The 19,865-nt window shown below is 54.9% G+C and overlaps 1 protein-coding gene across 3 annotated transcripts; it reads left to right on the top strand.

The window, feature by feature from the left end:
• Positions 1–1,495: 1,495 nt before the first annotated feature.
• LOC138243049 (uncharacterized) lies at positions 1,496–6,778 on the top strand (the record flags this gene model as incomplete). Of its 3 annotated transcripts, none has more annotated exon segments than XM_069198539.1 (5): positions 1,496–1,798; positions 2,558–2,953; positions 5,110–5,230; positions 5,574–5,602; positions 6,555–6,778. In XM_069198539.1, coding segments are annotated over 5 exon segments (1,028 nt in total), but the record flags the coding sequence as incomplete, so codon positions are not given.
• Between the last annotated feature and the right edge of the window lie 13,087 nt (positions 6,779–19,865).

Here is a 19,865-nt window from a genome sequence, read left to right as displayed (position 1 = left end):
GATGGTGATTGTATTGAAGGCGGTTCTGATTAGCGTTCTTGACGACGATGAAGATGGTGATTGTATTGAAGGCGGTTCTGATTAGCGTTCTTGACGACGATGAAGATGGTGATTGTATTGAAGGCGGTTCTGATTAGCGTTCTTGACGGCGATGAAGATGGTGATTGTATTGAAGGCGGTTCTGATTAGCGTTCTTGACGACGATGAAGGTGGTGATTGTATTGAAGGCGGTTCTGATTAGCGTTCTTGACGACGATTAAGATGGTGATTGTATTGAAGGTGGTTCTGATTAGCGTTATTGACGACGATGCTGGTGATTGTATTGAAGGCGGTTCTGATTAGCGTTATTGACGACGATGGTGGTGATTGTATTGAAGGTGGTTCTGATTAGCGTTCTTGACGACGATGAAGATGGTGATTGTATTGAAGGCGGTTCTGATTAGCATAATTGACGATGATGATGGTGATTGTATTGAAGGCGGTTCTGATTAGCGTTATTGACGACGATGAAGATGGTGATTGTATTGAAGGCGGTTCTGATTAGCGTTATTGACGACGATGATGGTGATTGTATTGAAGGTGATTGCTTGCCCAGGGGCTGTAGTGCTCAGCTCCGAGCTGTGATGTTTCTCAAGCAGCACAGGAAACCCTCCCCCTCCCCTCCTCGGCCGCGCTGCCCCACAGCGCGACGTCTTCGGCGCTTCTGTTGACTGTGGAAACACACACTCGTTCCACAGCGCGCTGAGAGCACAAACACCTCCTCTCAGTCATCTCCTCGAGCTGCCCTGTCTCTCTGTCTGTCTGCGAGAGTGTGAGAGTGTCTGTGTGAGTGTGTGTGTGTGTGTGTCCTGTGATGGACTGGTGTCCTGTCCAGGGTGTGTGAATGTGTGTGTCCTGTGATGGACTGCTGTCCTGTCCAGGGTGTGTGAGTGTGTGTGTGTCCTGTGATGGACTGGTGTCCTGTCCAGGGTGTGTGAGTGTGTGTGTGTGTGTCCTGTGATGGACTGGTGTCCTGTCCAGGGTGTGTGAGTGTGTGTGTCCTGTGATGGACTGCTGTTCTGTCCAGGGTGTGTGAGTGTGTTTGTCCTGTGATGGACTGGTGTCCTGTCCAGGGTGTGTGTGTGTGTGTGTGTGTGTCCATTTTGAGACGTGGGTGAGTTTCGTAGTGCAGCTACGCGGCATTGTACATAATGATCCTGTGGATCTGGAGAAGAACAGGATCTCCTCTCTCTCACCCCAGAGACTCTCCAGCCCCGGTCTCACCCCTCTCTCTCACCCCAGAGAGTCTCCAGCCCTGGTCTCCTCCCTCTCACCCCAGATGGTGTGGAAGAAGAGAAGGTCTCCTTGTTCTGACCCTAGAGAATGTGCCACTCAGCAGTGCTCAATGAATTATCCCACCTGGTATAATGACACTGCTGCAGAGACCTTCTGAATCTGATCAATTACATCTTTGTTGTTTCTCTTTCCCCAGGTGACATAACATCAACTCCGCCAGGAGGGGAGACACATTTCTCCTGCTCTGCTAAAGGACCAGAGGTCACCTGGGAGTGGGAGCCTCTGTATCCCAAGTGTGCAGGAGTGAAGTCAACGTGGACACTGATCTACAGCATCGACAGGAATGGGGCTCACAGGGTGGAGTCGGACAGGTTCAAGGGGAGACTGACAGTGACTGCAGGTCCGCAGAGCGGAGAGTTCAAACTGGTGCTGAAGGACGCAGTCATGAGCGACTCCGGGCTCTACAGCTGCTCCCCTTCGACAGGACCTGTCGGAGATCGTCTCAATCTGACTGTGACTGCAGGTAAATCATTCCCGCACGAATTAATACTTACTGACTTGATCACAGCTGGTCGAAAAACTCAAACTCACACGCTCTGTGAATTCCCCTTACGGCTGAGCTTTTAGTAACAACACAGCCAAGACCTGTTGATCAGAGATGGGCCACCGGTGCCGGGTTAGATCCGGCTCATCTGAAGCAGGGGGTTATAAAAATAAAGGTGTTCCTTTGAACCTCGTCCCTTCGCAGACTTTAAATCTCATTTGTCGTATTTGTCGTATTCAGTTGAGACTGAAATTCACCCAGTCTGATTGTTCAAATGATATCGGATTAATGGCGCTCACAAATGAGATCAAAATCGGATTTTCGAACTTTTGAATAGTGTAAATAGGCTCACCGGGTGACAGTGAGTTCATTCATGATGTGATTGGCAAGGGGCTTGATCAGTAGACTGGGTGTAGCAGAACCGGAAGACTATATTGACTGAAGACTGAAGCTAACAAAGGCCTCCCAGTACTGTAAATAGACTCGCTGGGTGTCAGCGAGTTGATTCATTACGTTATAGGCCAGAGTGGGGGAGTTGATTCTGTGTTCTCACATGGCCTGAATTTGCGGCGTTGGTCCGTGAACGGGGTTTCACTGGGTCAGCTGGTGGTGGGGTTTGGACCAGCAGTGGTCTTGCGTACGTCGGCTCCTACCAATCAATCAGGCCGCTGGCTCCCTGCAGCGCTTCAGTGCCCCATAGTCAGCTGCTGTGGATTCTCTCCTCTTCTCCTCCTGCAGGTTGTCACAGGGGCTTCAGAGTGACTCTGGCTTCCCAGAACGTCACACCCAAACTGGGAGAGCCTTTCAGTTTCTACTGCACTGCCTGTGATGGTACAGAGTTGCCCTCTGACAGCTTTGACTGGATTGTCAGTGGGCGGCCCATCAGTACAGACTCCAGCGGGTACCTGCTGGGTCGGAGAGTTCTGTCTGTCCTGGCAGTGGACGAGAGAATCGAGGGAGGAGTGCGCTGTGGCGTTGGGGGTCAGAGGTCAGAGCTGTGCCCGAGAGTGGACCGTCCCTCTGGGCAGGACAGCCCGTCCACTGTGTCCACCGCGACCCTACAACCCGGAGACCAGACCGCTGTGTCCACGTCTCCCCTACAGCCCACAAACCAGACCGCTGAGACAGAAACAGGTGAGTGAGGACGTTCTGACCCTCGTTAGTGTTTTACTGGACCGGCTGGACTGCAGGCCTCAATGCAGGCTTTGTGATAGAATACTGGACTGTCCAGCATGGGTCAAGAGCTGGTAACTGACCAGTAACTGACCAACACAGTCTTATCAGTGAGACATGTAGGTCTGTATGAGTGACCAGTGCCTGTCAGGAGCTGCTAACTGACCAGTAACTGACCAACACAGTCTTATCAGTGAGACATGTAGGTCTGTATGAGTGACCAGTGCCTGTCAGGAGCTGCTAACTGACCAGTAACTGACCAACACAGTCTTATCAGTGAGACATGTAGGTCTGTATGAGTGACCAGTGCCTGTCAAGAGCTGCTAACTGACCAGTAACTGACCAACACAGTCTTATCAGTGAGACATGTAGGTCTGTATGAGTGACCAGTGCCTGTCAGGAGCTGCTAACTGACCAGTAACTGGCCGACACAGTCTTATCAGTGAGACATGTAGGTCTGTATGAGTGACCAGTGCCTGTCAAGAGCTGCTAACTGACCAGTAACTGACCAACACAGTCTTATCAGTGAGACATGTAGGTCTGTATGAGTGACCAGTGCCCGTCAAGAGCTGCTAACTGACCAGTAACTGACCAACACAGTCTTATCAGTGAGACATGTAGGTCTGTATGAGTGACCAGTGCCTGTCAGGAGCTGGTAACTGACCAGTAACTGACCGACACAGTCTTATCAGTGAGACATGTAGGTCTGTATGACTGACCAGTGCCTGTCAGGAGCTGCTAACTGACCAGTAACTGACCGACACAGTCTTATCAGTGAGACATGTAGGTCTGTATGAGTGACCAGTGCCCGTCAAGAGCTGCTAACTGACCAGTAACTGACCAGCACAGTCTTATCAGTGAGACATGTAGGTCTGTATGAGTGACCAGTGCCCGTCAGGAGCTGCTAACTGACCAGTAACTGACCAACACAGTTGCATGAGGAACTGGTCTTGTTGCAGACCCCAGCTGGCTCTCCAGGAGACACACAGACAGGGGGAGAGAGAGAAGCTGTGGGTCAGAGCGCAGGGTCGGCCATTTATACGGCGCCCCCTGGAGCACCTGGGGTTCAGGGCCTCGCTCAGGGGGGGCCCCAACGGAGTAGGATTCCTCTGCCGGCTGCGGGATTCGAACCGGCAAACCCCTCCCGACCCCAGGCCCAGAGATCCTGAGCCCCAGCTCCACCGCGCTCTCTGATGGGCCCTAGAACGTACAGAAGCTGTTGGCTTCATCTCCGGATATGAATCGGGGAGCCGAAACACCTCAATCGATTTCTAGCGGGGGTGAACATGGGCTCCGGCAGTTACGCAGTGCCGATATTTGTGATGTGTGTGTCCTGTGATGGACTGGTGTCCTGTCCAGGGTGTGTGTGTGTGTCCTGTGATGGACTGCTGTCCTGTCCAGGGTGTGTGTGTGTGTCCTGTGATGGACTGCTGTCCTGTCCAGGGTGTGTGTGTGTGTCCTGTGATGGACTGGTGTCCTGTCCAGGGTGTGTGTGTGTGTCCTGTGATGGACTGGTGTCCTGTCCAGGGTGTGTGAGTGTGTGTGAGTGTCCTGTCCAGGGTGTGTGAGTGTGTCCTGTGATGGACTGCTGTCCTGTCCAGGGTGTGTGAGTGTGTGTGTGTGTGTGTCCTGTGATCGACTTCTGTCCTGTCCATGGTGTGTGAGTGTGTCCTGTGATGGACTGGTGTCCTGTCCAGGGTGTGTGAGTGTGTGGTGTGTGTCCTGTAATGGACTGCTGTCCTGTCCAGGGTTTGTGAGTGTGTGTGTGTCCTGTGATGGACTGGTGTCACATCCAGGGTGTAGGGACTCAGGCTTTGCGCCTGGGGCTGGGAGGGGTTTGCCGGTTCGAATCCCGCGGCCGGCAGAGGAATCCTACTCCGTCTGGGCCCCCCTGAGCGAGGCCCTGAACCCCAGCTGCTCCAGGGGCGCTGTACAATGTCTGCCCCTGCGCTCTGACCCCCAGCTTCTCTCTCTCCCCCTGTCTGTGTGTCTCCTGGAGAGCCAGCTGGGGTCTGCGACAGGACCGATTCCTCATGCCAGACATTGTAAAGGGTTAATAAAGTGATCTTATTGATCATATTGACTGTTGTGTCGCCCCCCCTGTCCTCCTGCTTCAGCGCCAGGCCGATCCGAACTGGGGGGACCGGCTCTGGTGTTGGGGATCCTGGCCGGCGCTCTGCTGGCCGCCATCGGCCTGGGGGCGGCGGCGGCGGCGGCGTGGTCCCGCAAGAGAGACCGGTGAGTCCCAGTCTGTCCCGGAAGTCCGGAGAAATCGGCCGAACGAGAGGTTTCCGGACCCCCGGGGGGGCGCCTCGCCGACGACGAAAGAGGGGAAAAAGTTTCGTTAAAAAAATAAAAACGAAAGCAATTCAAGCAAACGGGGGTCCACGCGTTGGGAATGAGGGAACGGGAGACGTTCCCGGACGTTCTTAATTACTTAATTGATGGCGAAGGCACCAGGCGTCCTCCCCGGTGTCTATCGGATCTTTGGCGAGGAAGAGATTTCGGATTCCGATTTCCCGGGAAAAAGTGAGGAAGCCTTCAGTTGATTGGCTGTTTTTTTTTCTCCCCCTGCCCCCAGTGAGAGGAAGAGGAGCGCTGAGCCCCCAGGTGAGGCTCTCTCTCTGTCTCTGTGCAGGCCGAGCCCTCGGCTGTTCGGCGTGGAGGTGTCTGGGGGGCTGATTAAACTGCAAACCCGGTGATCTCTGAGTTCAGATTGTGATCGTTCTGATGGAGGGGGATTGTTGAAGTCAACTTACAGCTCAGGGGTCCCCCAGTCCAGTGAGTCTTATAGCTCAGGGGTCCCCAGTCCAGTGAGTCTTATAGCTCAGGGGTCCCCAGTTCAGTGAGTCTTATAGCTCAGGGGTCCCCCAGTCCAGTGAGTCTCACAGCTCAGGGGTCCCCAGTCCAGTGAGTCTTATAGCTCAGGGGTCCCCCAGTCCAGTGAGTCTCACAGCTCAGGGGTCCCCCAGTCCAGTGAGTCTTATAGCTCAGGGGTCCCCAGTCCAGTGAGTCTTATAGCTCAGGGGTCCCCCAGTCCAGTGAGTCTCACAGCTCAGGGGTCCCCAGTCTAGTGAGTCTTATAACTCAGGGGTCCCCCAGTCCAGTGAGTCTCACAGCTCAGGGGTCCCCCAGTCCAGTGAGTCTTATAGCTCAGGGGTCCCCCAGTCCAGTGAGTCTCACAGCTCAGGGGTCCCCCAGTCCAGTGAGTCTCATAGCTCAGGGGTCCCCCAGTCCAGTGAGTCTTATAGCTCAGGGGACCCCAGTCCAGTGAGTCTCACAGCTCAGGGGTCCCCCAGTCCAGTGAGTCTCATAGCTCAGGGGACCCCAGTCCAGTGAGTCTTATAGCTCAGGGGTCCCCCAGTCCAGTGAGTCTTATAGCTCAGGGGTCCCCAGTCCAGTGAGTCTCACAGCTCAGGGGTCCCCCAGTCCAGTGAGTCTCACAGCTCAGGGGTCCCCAGTCCTGTGAGTCTCACAGCTCAGGGGTCCCCAGAGTGCTGCCCTCAGGTGTGTGACTGTGCAGCCTCCGGCGCCACATGGTCACTCTCCCACAATCCCTCAGCCTGCTCTTCAGCTCCAGGGCGCCTCACCCCCAGGTGTTCATCACAGCTGTGCGTCTGCTTCATTTCTGACAGGGCCGGGTCAAACCGTCCCCTTACAGGTGAGTCCAAGACGCCGCTTTTATTAACACGTGTGTCTAGTCTGAGAGCCATGAGCAAAATTCAGTGGAGGCGCATTTAACACTGAGAACGGGGAGGGGGAGAGGCAGTTCTTTACACAGAGGGTGGTGGGGGTGGGGAACAAGCTGTGTTGTTGAAGCCGATACCCTGGCTTCTCTCCAGACACAGCTGGGTGAGCTCCTCCAGTCAGGACAGGAGGCTCTACTGTACACAGAGGGTGGTGGGGGTGGGGAACAAGCCGCCCAGTCCGTGTGGTTGAAGCCGATACCCTGGCTTCTCTCCAGACACAGCTGGGTGAGCTCCTCCAGTCAGGACAGGGGGCTCTTCTGTACACAGAGGGGGGTGGGGGTGGGGAACAAGCCGCCCAGCCCCTGTGGTTGAAGCCGATACCCTGGCTTCTCTCCAGACACAGCTGGGTGAGCTCCTCCAGTCAGGACAGGGGGCTCTTCTGTAGGTCTGTATGAGTGACCAGTGCCTGTCAGGAGCTGGTAACTGACCAGTAACTGACCGACACAGTCTTATCAGTGAGACATGTAGGTCTGTATGACTGACCAGTGCCTGTCAGGAGCTGCTAACTGACCAGTAACTGACCGACACAGTCTTATCAGTGAGACATGTAGGTCTGTATGAGTGACCAGTGCCCGTCAAGAGCTGCTAACTGACCAGTAACTGACCAGCACAGTCTTATCAGTGAGACATGTAGGTCTGTATGAGTGACCAGTGCCCGTCAGGAGCTGCTAACTGACCAGTAACTGACCAACACAGTTGCATGAGGAACTGGTCTTGTTGCAGACCCCAGCTGGCTCTCCAGGAGACACACAGACAGGGGGAGAGAGAGAAGCTGTGGGTCAGAGCGCAGGGTCGGCCATTTATACGGCGCCCCCTGGAGCACCTGGGGTTCAGGGCCTCGCTCAGGGGGGGCCCCAACGGAGTAGGATTCCTCTGCCGGCTGCGGGATTCGAACCGGCAAACCCCTCCCGACCCCAGGCCCAGAGATCCTGAGCCCCAGCTCCACCGCGCTCTCTGATGGGCCCTAGAACGTACAGAAGCTGTTGGCTTCATCTCCGGATATGAATCGGGGAGCCGAAACACCTCAATCGATTTCTAGCGGGGGTGAACATGGGCTCCGGCAGTTACGCAGTGCCGATATTTGTGATGTGTGTGTCCTGTGATGGACTGGTGTCCTGTCCAGGGTGTGTGTGTGTGTCCTGTGATGGACTGCTGTCCTGTCCAGGGTGTGTGTGTGTGTCCTGTGATGGACTGCTGTCCTGTCCAGGGTGTGTGTGTGTGTCCTGTGATGGACTGGTGTCCTGTCCAGGGTGTGTGTGTGTGTCCTGTGATGGACTGGTGTCCTGTCCAGGGTGTGTGAGTGTGTGTGAGTGTCCTGTCCAGGGTGTGTGAGTGTGTCCTGTGATGGACTGCTGTCCTGTCCAGGGTGTGTGAGTGTGTGTGTGTGTGTGTCCTGTGATCGACTTCTGTCCTGTCCATGGTGTGTGAGTGTGTCCTGTGATGGACTGGTGTCCTGTCCAGGGTGTGTGAGTGTGTGGTGTGTGTCCTGTAATGGACTGCTGTCCTGTCCAGGGTTTGTGAGTGTGTGTGTGTCCTGTGATGGACTGGTGTCACATCCAGGGTGTAGGGACTCAGGCTTTGCGCCTGGGGCTGGGAGGGGTTTGCCGGTTCGAATCCCGCGGCCGGCAGAGGAATCCTACTCCGTCTGGGCCCCCCTGAGCGAGGCCCTGAACCCCAGCTGCTCCAGGGGCGCTGTACAATGTCTGCCCCTGCGCTCTGACCCCCAGCTTCTCTCTCTCCCCCTGTCTGTGTGTCTCCTGGAGAGCCAGCTGGGGTCTGCGACAGGACCGATTCCTCATGCCAGACATTGTAAAGGGTTAATAAAGTGATCTTATTGATCATATTGACTGTTGTGTCGCCCCCCCTGTCCTCCTGCTTCAGCGCCAGGCCGATCCGAACTGGGGGGACCGGCTCTGGTGTTGGGGATCCTGGCCGGCGCTCTGCTGGCCGCCATCGGCCTGGGGGCGGCGGCGGCGGCGGCGTGGTCCCGCAAGAGAGACCGGTGAGTCCCAGTCTGTCCCGGAAGTCCGGAGAAATCGGCCGAACGAGAGGTTTCCGGACCCCCGGGGGGGCGCCTCGCCGACGACGAAAGAGGGGAAAAAGTTTCGTTAAAAAAATAAAAACGAAAGCAATTCAAGCAAACGGGGGTCCACGCGTTGGGAATGAGGGAACGGGAGACGTTCCCGGACGTTCTTAATTACTTAATTGATGGCGAAGGCACCAGGCGTCCTCCCCGGTGTCTATCGGATCTTTGGCGAGGAAGAGATTTCGGATTCCGATTTCCCGGGAAAAAGTGAGGAAGCCTTCAGTTGATTGGCTGTTTTTTTTTCTCCCCCTGCCCCCAGTGAGAGGAAGAGGAGCGCTGAGCCCCCAGGTGAGGCTCTCTCTCTGTCTCTGTGCAGGCCGAGCCCTCGGCTGTTCGGCGTGGAGGTGTCTGGGGGGCTGATTAAACTGCAAACCCGGTGATCTCTGAGTTCAGATTGTGATCGTTCTGATGGAGGGGGATTGTTGAAGTCAACTTACAGCTCAGGGGTCCCCCAGTCCAGTGAGTCTTATAGCTCAGGGGTCCCCAGTCCAGTGAGTCTTATAGCTCAGGGGTCCCCAGTTCAGTGAGTCTTATAGCTCAGGGGTCCCCCAGTCCAGTGAGTCTCACAGCTCAGGGGTCCCCAGTCCAGTGAGTCTTATAGCTCAGGGGTCCCCCAGTCCAGTGAGTCTCACAGCTCAGGGGTCCCCCAGTCCAGTGAGTCTTATAGCTCAGGGGTCCCCAGTCCAGTGAGTCTTATAGCTCAGGGGTCCCCCAGTCCAGTGAGTCTCACAGCTCAGGGGTCCCCAGTCTAGTGAGTCTTATAACTCAGGGGTCCCCCAGTCCAGTGAGTCTCACAGCTCAGGGGTCCCCCAGTCCAGTGAGTCTTATAGCTCAGGGGTCCCCCAGTCCAGTGAGTCTCACAGCTCAGGGGTCCCCCAGTCCAGTGAGTCTCATAGCTCAGGGGTCCCCCAGTCCAGTGAGTCTTATAGCTCAGGGGACCCCAGTCCAGTGAGTCTCACAGCTCAGGGGTCCCCCAGTCCAGTGAGTCTCATAGCTCAGGGGACCCCAGTCCAGTGAGTCTTATAGCTCAGGGGTCCCCCAGTCCAGTGAGTCTTATAGCTCAGGGGTCCCCAGTCCAGTGAGTCTCACAGCTCAGGGGTCCCCCAGTCCAGTGAGTCTCACAGCTCAGGGGTCCCCAGTCCTGTGAGTCTCACAGCTCAGGGGTCCCCAGAGTGCTGCCCTCAGGTGTGTGACTGTGCAGCCTCCGGCGCCACATGGTCACTCTCCCACAATCCCTCAGCCTGCTCTTCAGCTCCAGGGCGCCTCACCCCCAGGTGTTCATCACAGCTGTGCGTCTGCTTCATTTCTGACAGGGCCGGGTCAAACCGTCCCCTTACAGGTGAGTCCAAGACGCCGCTTTTATTAACACGTGTGTCTAGTCTGAGAGCCATGAGCAAAATTCAGTGGAGGCGCATTTAACACTGAGAACGGGGAGGGGGAGAGGCAGTTCTTTACACAGAGGGTGGTGGGGGTGGGGAACAAGCTGTGTTGTTGAAGCCGATACCCTGGCTTCTCTCCAGACACAGCTGGGTGAGCTCCTCCAGTCAGGACAGGAGGCTCTACTGTACACAGAGGGTGGTGGGGGTGGGGAACAAGCCGCCCAGTCCGTGTGGTTGAAGCCGATACCCTGGCTTCTCTCCAGACACAGCTGGGTGAGCTCCTCCAGTCAGGACAGGGGGCTCTTCTGTACACAGAGGGGGGTGGGGGTGGGGAACAAGCCGCCCAGCCCCTGTGGTTGAAGCCGATACCCTGGCTTCTCTCCAGACACAGCTGGGTGAGCTCCTCCAGTCAGGACAGGGGGCTCTTCTGTACACAGAGGGGGGTGGGGGTGGGGAACAAGCCCCCCAGCCCCTGTGGTTGAAGCCGATACCCTGGGGCTTCTCTCACACAGACACAGCTGGGTGAGCTCCTCCAGTCAGGACGTGCTTGAAACTGTCCCTATGAAACTCCCCCTATATCCCAAACTTTCTCTCTCTCTCTCTGTAAACGCCCCCTGACCTCTGATTTCTCTCCCTCTGTCCATCGCAGACTCCGGAAGAGACCGTCTACACCACGGTGGCCGAGAAACCCACGGTAAGTCTCGGGAGTTCCGGTCGGTCAGTCCCGAAACCCCCCACCCCCCCCACCAGCCAGAGCTCGGCTCTGGCGAGTCCCTCACGATGGAGGACTCCTGAGCTGGGGCAGCAGGGCTCCCTGCTCCTCTCCAGGTGTGGCAGGCAGTGTGATCACGAGCTCGGGCCCACGCGACTCGCTGAGAGAGCTGCCCTACTTTGGGGACTGTAGCAAAGGCCTTTAATGCAGGTCTGCCAGCAGCCACGTCACCCTGCAACTCACAACTGGCAGCCCCACTGGAGCCCAGCAGGTGGGAGCCTGGCCAGTACCTGGAGGGGAGACTCCTGGGGAAAACTGAGGCTGCTGCTGCTGGGAGAGGTGTGAGTGGGGCCAGCAGGGGGCGCTCTCACCCTGCGGTCTGTGTGGGTCCTCATGCCCCAGTATAGTGACGGGGGACACTGGACTGTAAACAGGCGCCGTCCTTCGGATGACACGTCAAACCGAGGTCCTTACGCGGATAAACACGCTTCCTGATCGGCCCCCCCCTTCTCTTTCTCCCCCTCCCAGGACCCAGATGAGGTCCAGTACACCACCGTGGGTCTCAAAACCCAGGGGGCGACTCCGAAAACCCCCCGGCCAGCGGAGGACAGTGTCATCTATTCTTCCGTTGTCGCCGAACAGCACCACCCGGTGGGCAGGGTGGGAACCTCTATCAGCGACGACGACCGAGTCTAGTTTTTCAGCCCTCGGCTGGAAGGCAAGGAGCCTTGACATTCGGGGGGCGTTTTTGGGGGAAAGAAAAAAACCAGGAGACGCGTCTTTACACCGAGAGTGGCGGGGGGCTGCACCTGTTGGTCGGCCCACCGTGCCGATGGGATTCTCGGATTCCTCTCCTCGCGATCCAGTCGGCCCATCGGCCCATCCTCCTCCTCTCGAGGACCCCCCCCAGGTGTTTCTCTTCAAGCTCTTTTCCGTTATCCAGCGGGAAACCTTTGAAAGACCGCAGGCCGCGACCTTCTCATCCCAGATCGCCTGGACCCGAGCTAAGAGGGATTTCGCCACACGGAACCATGTAGAAATGCCCAGGATGTTTTCAACATGGTTTACAGTCTTTTTTTTTTGAATGAATAAAAAATGAATTACTGGATTAACGGTCCACAATTGTTGGGATTCTATTAATTCACTAGCAGGGGTCACTGTGCGTCTCCAAGGGGGGGCTACTGGTGCACAGAGATCACTGTGTGTCTCCCAGGTGGGGTTACTGGTGCAGAATGATCTCTGTGCATCTCCCAGGTGGGGGTACTGGTGCAGAATGGTCGCTGTGTGTCTCCCAGGTGGGGTTACTGGTGCAGAATGATCTCTGTGCGTCTCCCAGGTGGGATTACTGGTGCAGAATGATCACTGTGCGTCTCCCAGGTGCAGAATGATCACTGTGCGTCTCCCAGGTGGGGTTACTGGTGCAGAATGATCTCTGTGCGTCTCCCAGGTGGGGTTACTGGTGCAGAATGATCGCTGTGCGTCTCCCAGGTGGGGTTACTGGTGCAGAGTGATCGCTGTGCGTCTCCCAGGTGGGGTTACTGGTGCAGAATGATCGCTGTGCGTCTCCCATGTGGGGTTACTGGTGCAGAATGATCGCTGTGCGTCTCCCAGGTGGAGTTACTGGTGCAGAATGATCACTGTGCGTCTCCCAGGTGGGGTTACTGGTGCAGAATGATCGCTGTGCGTCTCTTAGGTGGGGCTACTGGTGCAGAATGATCGCTGTGCGTCTCCCAGGTGGGGCTACTGGTGCAGAATGATCGCTGTGCCTCTCCCAGGTGGGGCTACTGGTGCAGAATGATCGCTGTGCGTCTCCCAGGTGGGGTTACTGGTGCAGAAGGATCGCTGTGTGTCTCCCAGGTAGGGTTACTGGTGCAGAATGATCGCTGTGCGTCTCCCTGGTGGGGTTACTGGTGCAGAATGATCACTGTGCGTCTCCCTGGTGGGGTTACTGGTGCGGAATGATCGCTGTGCGTCTCTTAGGTGGGGTTACTGGTGCAGAATGATCACTGTGCGTCTCCCAGGTGGGGTTACTGGTGCAGAGTGATCACTGTGCGTCTCCCTGGTGGGGTTACTGGTGCGGAATGATCGCTGTGCGTCTCTTAGGTGGGGTTACTGGTGCAGAATGATCGCTGTGCGTCTCCCAGGTGGGGTTACTGGTGCAGAATGATCACTGTGCGTCTCCCAGGTGGGGTTACTGGTGCAGAATGATCGCTGTGCGTCTCTTAGGTGGGGTTACTGGTGCAGAATGATCGCTGTGCGTCTCCCAGGTGGGGTTACTGGTGCAGAATGATCGCTGTGCGTCTCCCAGGTGGGGTTACTGGTGCAGAGTGATCGCTGTGCGTCTCCCAGGTGGGGTTACTGGTGCAGAATGATCGCTGTGCGTCTCCCAGGTGGGATTACTGGTGCAGAATGATCACTGTGCGTCTCCCAGGTGCAGAATGATCACTGTGCGTCTCCCAGGTGGGGTTACTGGTGCAGAATGATCTCTGTGCGTCTCCCAGGTGGGGTTACTGGTGCAGAATGATCGCTGTGCGTCTCCCAGGTGGGGTTACTGGTGCAGAGTGATCGCTGTGCGTCTCCCAGGTGGGGTTACTGGTGCAGAATGATCGCTGTGCGTCTCCCATGTGGGGTTACTGGTGCAGAATGATCGCTGTGCGTCTCCCAGGTGGAGTTACTGGTGCAGAATGATCACTGTGCGTCTCCCAGGTGGGGTTACTGGTGCAGAATGATCGCTGTGCGTCTCTTAGGTGGGGCTACTGGTGCAGAATGATCGCTGTGCGTCTCCCAGGTGGGGCTACTGGTGCAGAATGATCGCTGTGCCTCTCCCAGGTGGGGCTACTGGTGCAGAATGATCGCTGTGCGTCTCCCAGGTGGGGTTACTGGTGCAGAAGGATCGCTGTGTGTCTCCCAGGTAGGGTTACTGGTGCAGAATGATCGCTGTGCGTCTCCCTGGTGGGGTTACTGGTGCAGAATGATCACTGTGCGTCTCCCTGGTGGGGTTACTGGTGCGGAATGATCGCTGTGCGTCTCTTAGGTGGGGTTACTGGTGCAGAATGATCACTGTGCGTCTCCCAGGTGGGGTTACTGGTGCAGAGTGATCACTGTGCGTCTCCCTGGTGGGGTTACTGGTGCGGAATGATCGCTGTGCGTCTCTTAGGTGGGGTTACTGGTGCAGAATGATCGCTGTGCGTCTCCCAGGTGGGGTTACTGGTGCAGAATGATCACTGTGCGTCTCCCAGGTGGGGTTACTGGTGCAGAATGATCGCTGTGCGTCTCTTAGGTGGGGTTACTGGTGCAGAATGATCGCTGTGCGTCTCCCAGGTGGGGTTACTGGTGCAGAATGATCGCTGTGCGTCTCCCAGGTGGGGTTACTGGTGCAGAGTGATCGCTGTGCGTCTCCCAGGTGGGGTTACTGGTGCAGAATGATCGCTGTGCGTCTCTTAGGTGGGGTTACTGGTGCAGAATCACCACTGTGCGTCTCCCAGGTGGGGTTACTGGTGCAGGACGATCGCTGTGCGTCTCCCAGGTGGGGTTACTGCTGCAGAGTGATCACTGTGCGTCTCCCAGGTGGGGCTACTGGTGCAGAGTGATCGCTGTGCGTCTCCCAGGTGGGGTTACTGGTGCAGAATGATCGCTGTGCGTCTCCCAGGTGGGGTTACTGGTGCAGAGTGATCACTGTGCGTCTCCCAGGTGGGGCTACTGGTGCAGAGTGATCGCTGTGCGTCTCCCAGGTGGGGTTACTGGTGCAGAATGATCGCTGTGCGTCTCCCAGGTGGGGTTACTGGTGCAGAGTGATCGCTGTGCGTCTCCCAGGTGGGGCTACTGGTGCAGAGTGATCGCTGTGCGTCTCCCAGGTGGGGCTACTGGTGCAGAGTGATCGCTGTGCGTCTCCCAGGTAGGGTTACTGGTGCAGAATGATCACAGTGTGTCTCCCAGTTCGGGTTACTGGTGCAGAATGATCGCTGTGCGTCTCCCAGGTGGGGTTACTGGTGCAGAATGATCGCTGTGCGTCTCCCAGGTGGGGTTACTGGTGCAGAATGATCGCTGTGCGTCTCCCAGGTAGGGTTACTGGTGCAGAATGATCACTGTGCGTCTCCCAGGTGGGGTTACTGGTGCAGAATGATCGCTGTGCGTCTCCCAGGTGGGGTTACTGGTGCAGAATGATCGCTGTGCGTCTCCCAGGTGGGGTTACTGGTGCAGAATGATCACAGTGCGTCTCCCAGGTAGGGTTACTGGTGCAGAGTGATCGCTGTGCGTCTCCTAGGTGGGGTTACTGGTGCAGAATGATCACTGTGCGTCTCCCAGGTGGGGTTACTGGTGCAGAATGATCGCTGTGCGTCTCCCAGGTGGGGTTACTGGTGCAGAATGATCACTGTGCGTCTCCCAGGTGGGGTTACAGGTGCAGAATGATCACAGTGCATCTCCCAGGTGGGGTTACTGGTGCAGAATGATCGCTGTGCGTCTCCCAGGTGGGGTTACTGGTGCAGAATGATCACAGTGCGTCTCCCAGGTGGGGTTACTGGTGCAGAGTGATCGCTGTGCGTCTCCCAGGTGGGGTTACTGGTGCAGAATGATCGCTGTGCGTCTCCCAGGTGGGGTTACTGGTGCAGAATGATCACTGTGCGTCTCCCAGGTGGGGTTACTGGTGCAGAGTGATCGCTGTGCGTCTCCCAGGTGGGGTTACTGGTGCAGAATGATCGCTGTGCGTCTCTTAGGTGGGGCTACTGGTGCAGAGTGATCACTATGCGTCTCCCAGGTGTTAAGTCCTAAAGAGTCCTTGTGGTATTTATTATTATTATTATTATTATTATTATTATTATTATTATTATTATTATGGGGGCACACCCTGTCTCACCCGTGACGCTGTGCTGGACGATGGGGTTGCAGCTGGACAGAAGAGTGTTCAGTAATAATAATTATTATGATCTGCATCAGCAGAGTGTTCAGTAGGAGTGTGTCCAGCCTTGTTTGTGTTCTCCTGGACGACGGAATGCGACTCCAGCAGCTCTTCTTGGAAAATGATGTCCCGGCTTTCTCTGTCGTTTGAAACAGTAACAGGAGTGTGTGTTTACTGTGTGTGTGAGAGAGGGAACAGGAGTGTGTGTTTACTGTGTGTGTGAGGGAACAGGAGTGTGTGTTTACTGTGTGTGTGAGAGGGAACAGGAGTGTGTGTTTACTGTGTGTGTGAGAGGGAACAGGAGTGTGTGTGAGGGAACAGGAGTGTGTGTTTACTGTGTGTGTGAGAGGGAACAGGAGTGTGTGTTTACTGTGTGTGTGAGGGAACAGGAGTGTGTGTTTACTGTGTGTGTGTGAGAGGGAACAGGAGTGTGTGTTTACTGTGTGTGTGTGAGAGGGAACAGGAGTGTGTGTTTACTCTGTGTGAGAGGGAACAGGAGTGTGTGTTTACTGTGTGTGTGAGAGAGGGAACAGGGGTGTGTGTTTACTGTGTGAGTGAGGGAACAGGAGTGTGTGTTTACTGTGTGTGTGAGAGGGAACAGGAGTGTGTGTTTACTGTGTGTGTGAGAGGGAACAGGAGTGTGTGTTTACTGTGTGTGTGAGAGGGAACAGGGGTGTGTGTTTACTGTGTGTGTGTGAGGGAACAGGAGTGTGTGTTTACTGTGTGTGTGTGAGGGAACAGGAGTGTGTGTTTACTGTGTGTGTGAAGGAACAGGAGTGTGTGTTTACTGTGTGTGTGAGAGGGAACAGGAGTGTGTGTTTACTGTGTGTGTGAGAGAGGGAACAGGAGTGTGTGTTTATTGTGTGTGTGAGGGAACAGGAGTGTGTGTTTACTGTGTGTGTGAGAGGGAACAGGAGTGTGTGTTTACTGTGTGTGTGAGGGAACAGGAGTGTGTGTGAGAGGGAACAGGAGTGTGTGTGTTTACTGTGTGTGTGAGAGAGGGAACAGGAGTGTGTGTTTACTGTGTGTGTGAGGGAACAGGAGTGTGTGTGAGAGGGAACAGGAGTGTGTGTTTACTGTGTGTGTGAGAGGGAACAGGAGTGTGTGTTTACTGTGTGTGTGTGAGAGGGAACAGGAGTGTGTGTTTACTGTGTGTGAGAGAGGGAACAGGAGTGTGTGTTTACTGTGTGTGTGAGGGAACAGGAGTGTGTGTTTACTGTGTGAGTGAGGGAACAGGAGTGTGTGTTTACTGTGTGTGTGAGAGGGAACAGGAGTGTGTGTTTACTGTGTGTGTGTGAGAGGGAACAGGAGTGTGTGTTTACTGTGTGTGTGAGAGAGGGAACAGGAGTGTGTGTTTACTGTGTGTGTGAGGGAACAGGAGTGTGTGTTTACTGTGTGTGTGAGGGAACAGGAGTGTGTGTTTACTGTGTGTGTGAGAGAGGGACAGGGGTGTGTGTTTACTGTGTGTGTGAGGGAACAGGAGTGTGTGTTTACTGTGTGTGTGAGAGAGGGACAGGAGTGTGTGTTTACTGTGTGTGTGAGAGAGGGAACAGGAGTGTGTGTTTACTGTGTGTGTGAGGGAACAGGGGTGTGTGTTTACTGTGTGTGTGAGAGAGGGACAGGAGTGTGTGTTTACTGTGTGTGTGAGAGAGGGAACAGGAGTGTGTGTTTACTGTGTGTGTGAGAGAGGGAACAGGAGTGTGTGTTTACTGTGTGTGTGAGGGAACAGGAGTGTGTGTTTACTGTGTGTGTGAGGGAACAGGAGTGTGTGTTTACTGTGTGTGTGAGAGAGGGACAGGGGTGTGTGTTTACTGTGTGTGTGAGGGAACAGGAGTGTGTGTTTACTGTGTGTGTGAGAGAGGGACAGGGGTGTGTGTTTACTGTGTGTGTGAGAGGGAACAGGAGTGTGTGTTTACTGTGTGTGTGTGAGAGGGAACAGGAGTGTGTGTTTACTGTGTGTGTGAGAGAGGGAACAGGAGTGTGTGTTTACTGTGTGTGTGAGGGAACAGGAGTGTGTGTTTACTGTGTGTGTGAGGGAACAGGAGTGTGTGTTTACTGTGTGTGTGAGAGAGGGACAGGGGTGTGTGTTTACTGTGTGTGTGAGGGAACAGGAGTGTGTGTTTACTGTGTGTGTGAGAGAGGGACAGGAGTGTGTGTTTACTGTGTGTGTGAGAGAGGGAACAGGAGTGTGTGTTTACTGTGTGTGTGAGGGAACAGGGGTGTGTGTTTACTGTGTGTGTGAGAGGGAACAGAAGTGTGTGTTTACTGTGTGTGAGAGGGAACAGGAGTGTGTGTTTACTGTGTGTGTGAGAGAGGGAACAGGAGTGTGTGTTTACTGTGTGGGTGAGAGAACAGGAGTGTGTGTTTACTGTGTGAGTGAGGGAACAGGAGTGTGTGTTTACTGTGTGTGTGAGAGAGGGAACAGGAGTGTGTGTTTACTGTGTGTGTGAGAGAGGGAACAGGAGTGTGTGTTTACTGTGTGTGTGTGAGAGGGAACAGGGGTGTGTGTGTTTACTGTGTGTGTGAGAGAGGGAACAGGAGTGTGTGTGAGAGGGAACAGGAGTGTATGTTTACTGTGTGTGTGAGGGAACAGGGGTGTGTGTTTACTGTGTGTGTGAGGGAACAGGAGTGTGTGTTTACTGTGTGTGTGAGAGAGGGAACAGGAGTGTGTGTTTACTGTGTGTGTGAGAGGGAACAGGAGTGTGTGTTTACTGTGTGTGTGAGAGAGGGAACAGGAGTGTGTGTTTACTGTGTGTGTGTGAGAGGGAACAGGGGTGTGTGTGTTTACTGTGTGTGTGAGAGAGGGAACAGGAGTGTGTGTTTACTGTGTGTGTGAGAGGGAACAGGAGTGTGTGTTTACTGTGTGTGTGAGGGAACAGGGGTGTGTGTGTTTACTGTGTGTGTGAGAGGGAACAGGAGTGTGTGTTTACTGTGTGTGTGAGAGAGGGAACAGGAGTGTGTGTTTACTGTGTGTGTGAGGGAACAGGAGTGTGTGTTTACTGTGTGTGTGAGGGAACAGGAGTGTGTGTTTACTGTGTGTGTGAGAGGGAACAGGAGTGTGTGTTTACTGTGTGTGTGAGGGAACTGGAGTGTGTGTTTACTGTGTGTGTGTGAGAGGGAACAGGAGTGTGTGTTTACTGTGTGTGTGAGAGAGGGAACAGGGGTGTGTGTTTACTGTGTGAGTGAGGGAACAGGAGTGTGTGTTTACTGTGTGTGTGAGAGGGAACAGGAGTGTGTGTTTACTGTGTGTGTGAGAGGGAACAGGAGTGTGTGTTTACTGTGTGTGTGAAGGAACAGGAGTGTGTGTTTACTGTGTGTGTGAGAGGGAACAGGAGTGTGTGTTTACTGTGTGTGTGAGAGAGGGAACAGGAGTGTGTGTTTATTGTGTGTGTGAGGGAACAGGAGTGTGTGTTTACTGTGTGTGTGAGAGGGAACAGGAGTGTGTGTTTACTGTGTGTGTGAGGGAACAGGAGTGTGTGTGAGAGGGAACAGGAGTGTGTGTGTTTACTGTGTGTGTGAGAGAGGGAACAGGAGTGTGTGTTTACTGTGTGTGTGAGGGAACAGGAGTGTGTGTGAGAGGGAACAGGAGTGTGTGTTTACTGTGTGTGTGAGAGGGAACAGGAGTGTGTGTTTACTGTGTGTGTGTGAGAGGGAACAGGAGTGTGTGTTTACTGTGTGTGAGAGAGGGAACATGAGTGTGTGTTTACTGTGTGTGTGAGGGAACAGGAGTGTATGTTTACTGTGTGTGTGAGAGAGGGAACAGGAGTGTGTGTTTACTGTGTGTGTGAGAGAACAGGGGTGTGTGTTTACTGTGTGTGTGAGGGAACAGGAGTGTGTGTTTACTGTGTGTGTGAGGGAACAGGGGTGTGTGTTTACTGTGTGTGTGAGGGAACAGGAGTGTGTGTTTACTGTGTGTGTGAGAGGGAACAGGAGTGTGTGTTTACTGTGTGTGTGTGAGAACAGGAGTGTGTGTTTACTGTGTGTGTGAGAGAGGGAACAGGGGTGTGTGTTTACTGTGTGTGTGAGAGGGAACAGGAGTGTGTGTTTACT

Source organism: Lepisosteus oculatus, chromosome 14 (assembly GCF_040954835.1).
Source record: "Lepisosteus oculatus isolate fLepOcu1 chromosome 14, fLepOcu1.hap2, whole genome shotgun sequence".
Lineage (NCBI taxonomy): Eukaryota > Metazoa > Chordata > Actinopteri > Semionotiformes > Lepisosteidae > Lepisosteus > Lepisosteus oculatus.
This window is presented reverse-complemented; position numbering and strand designations above follow the sequence as displayed.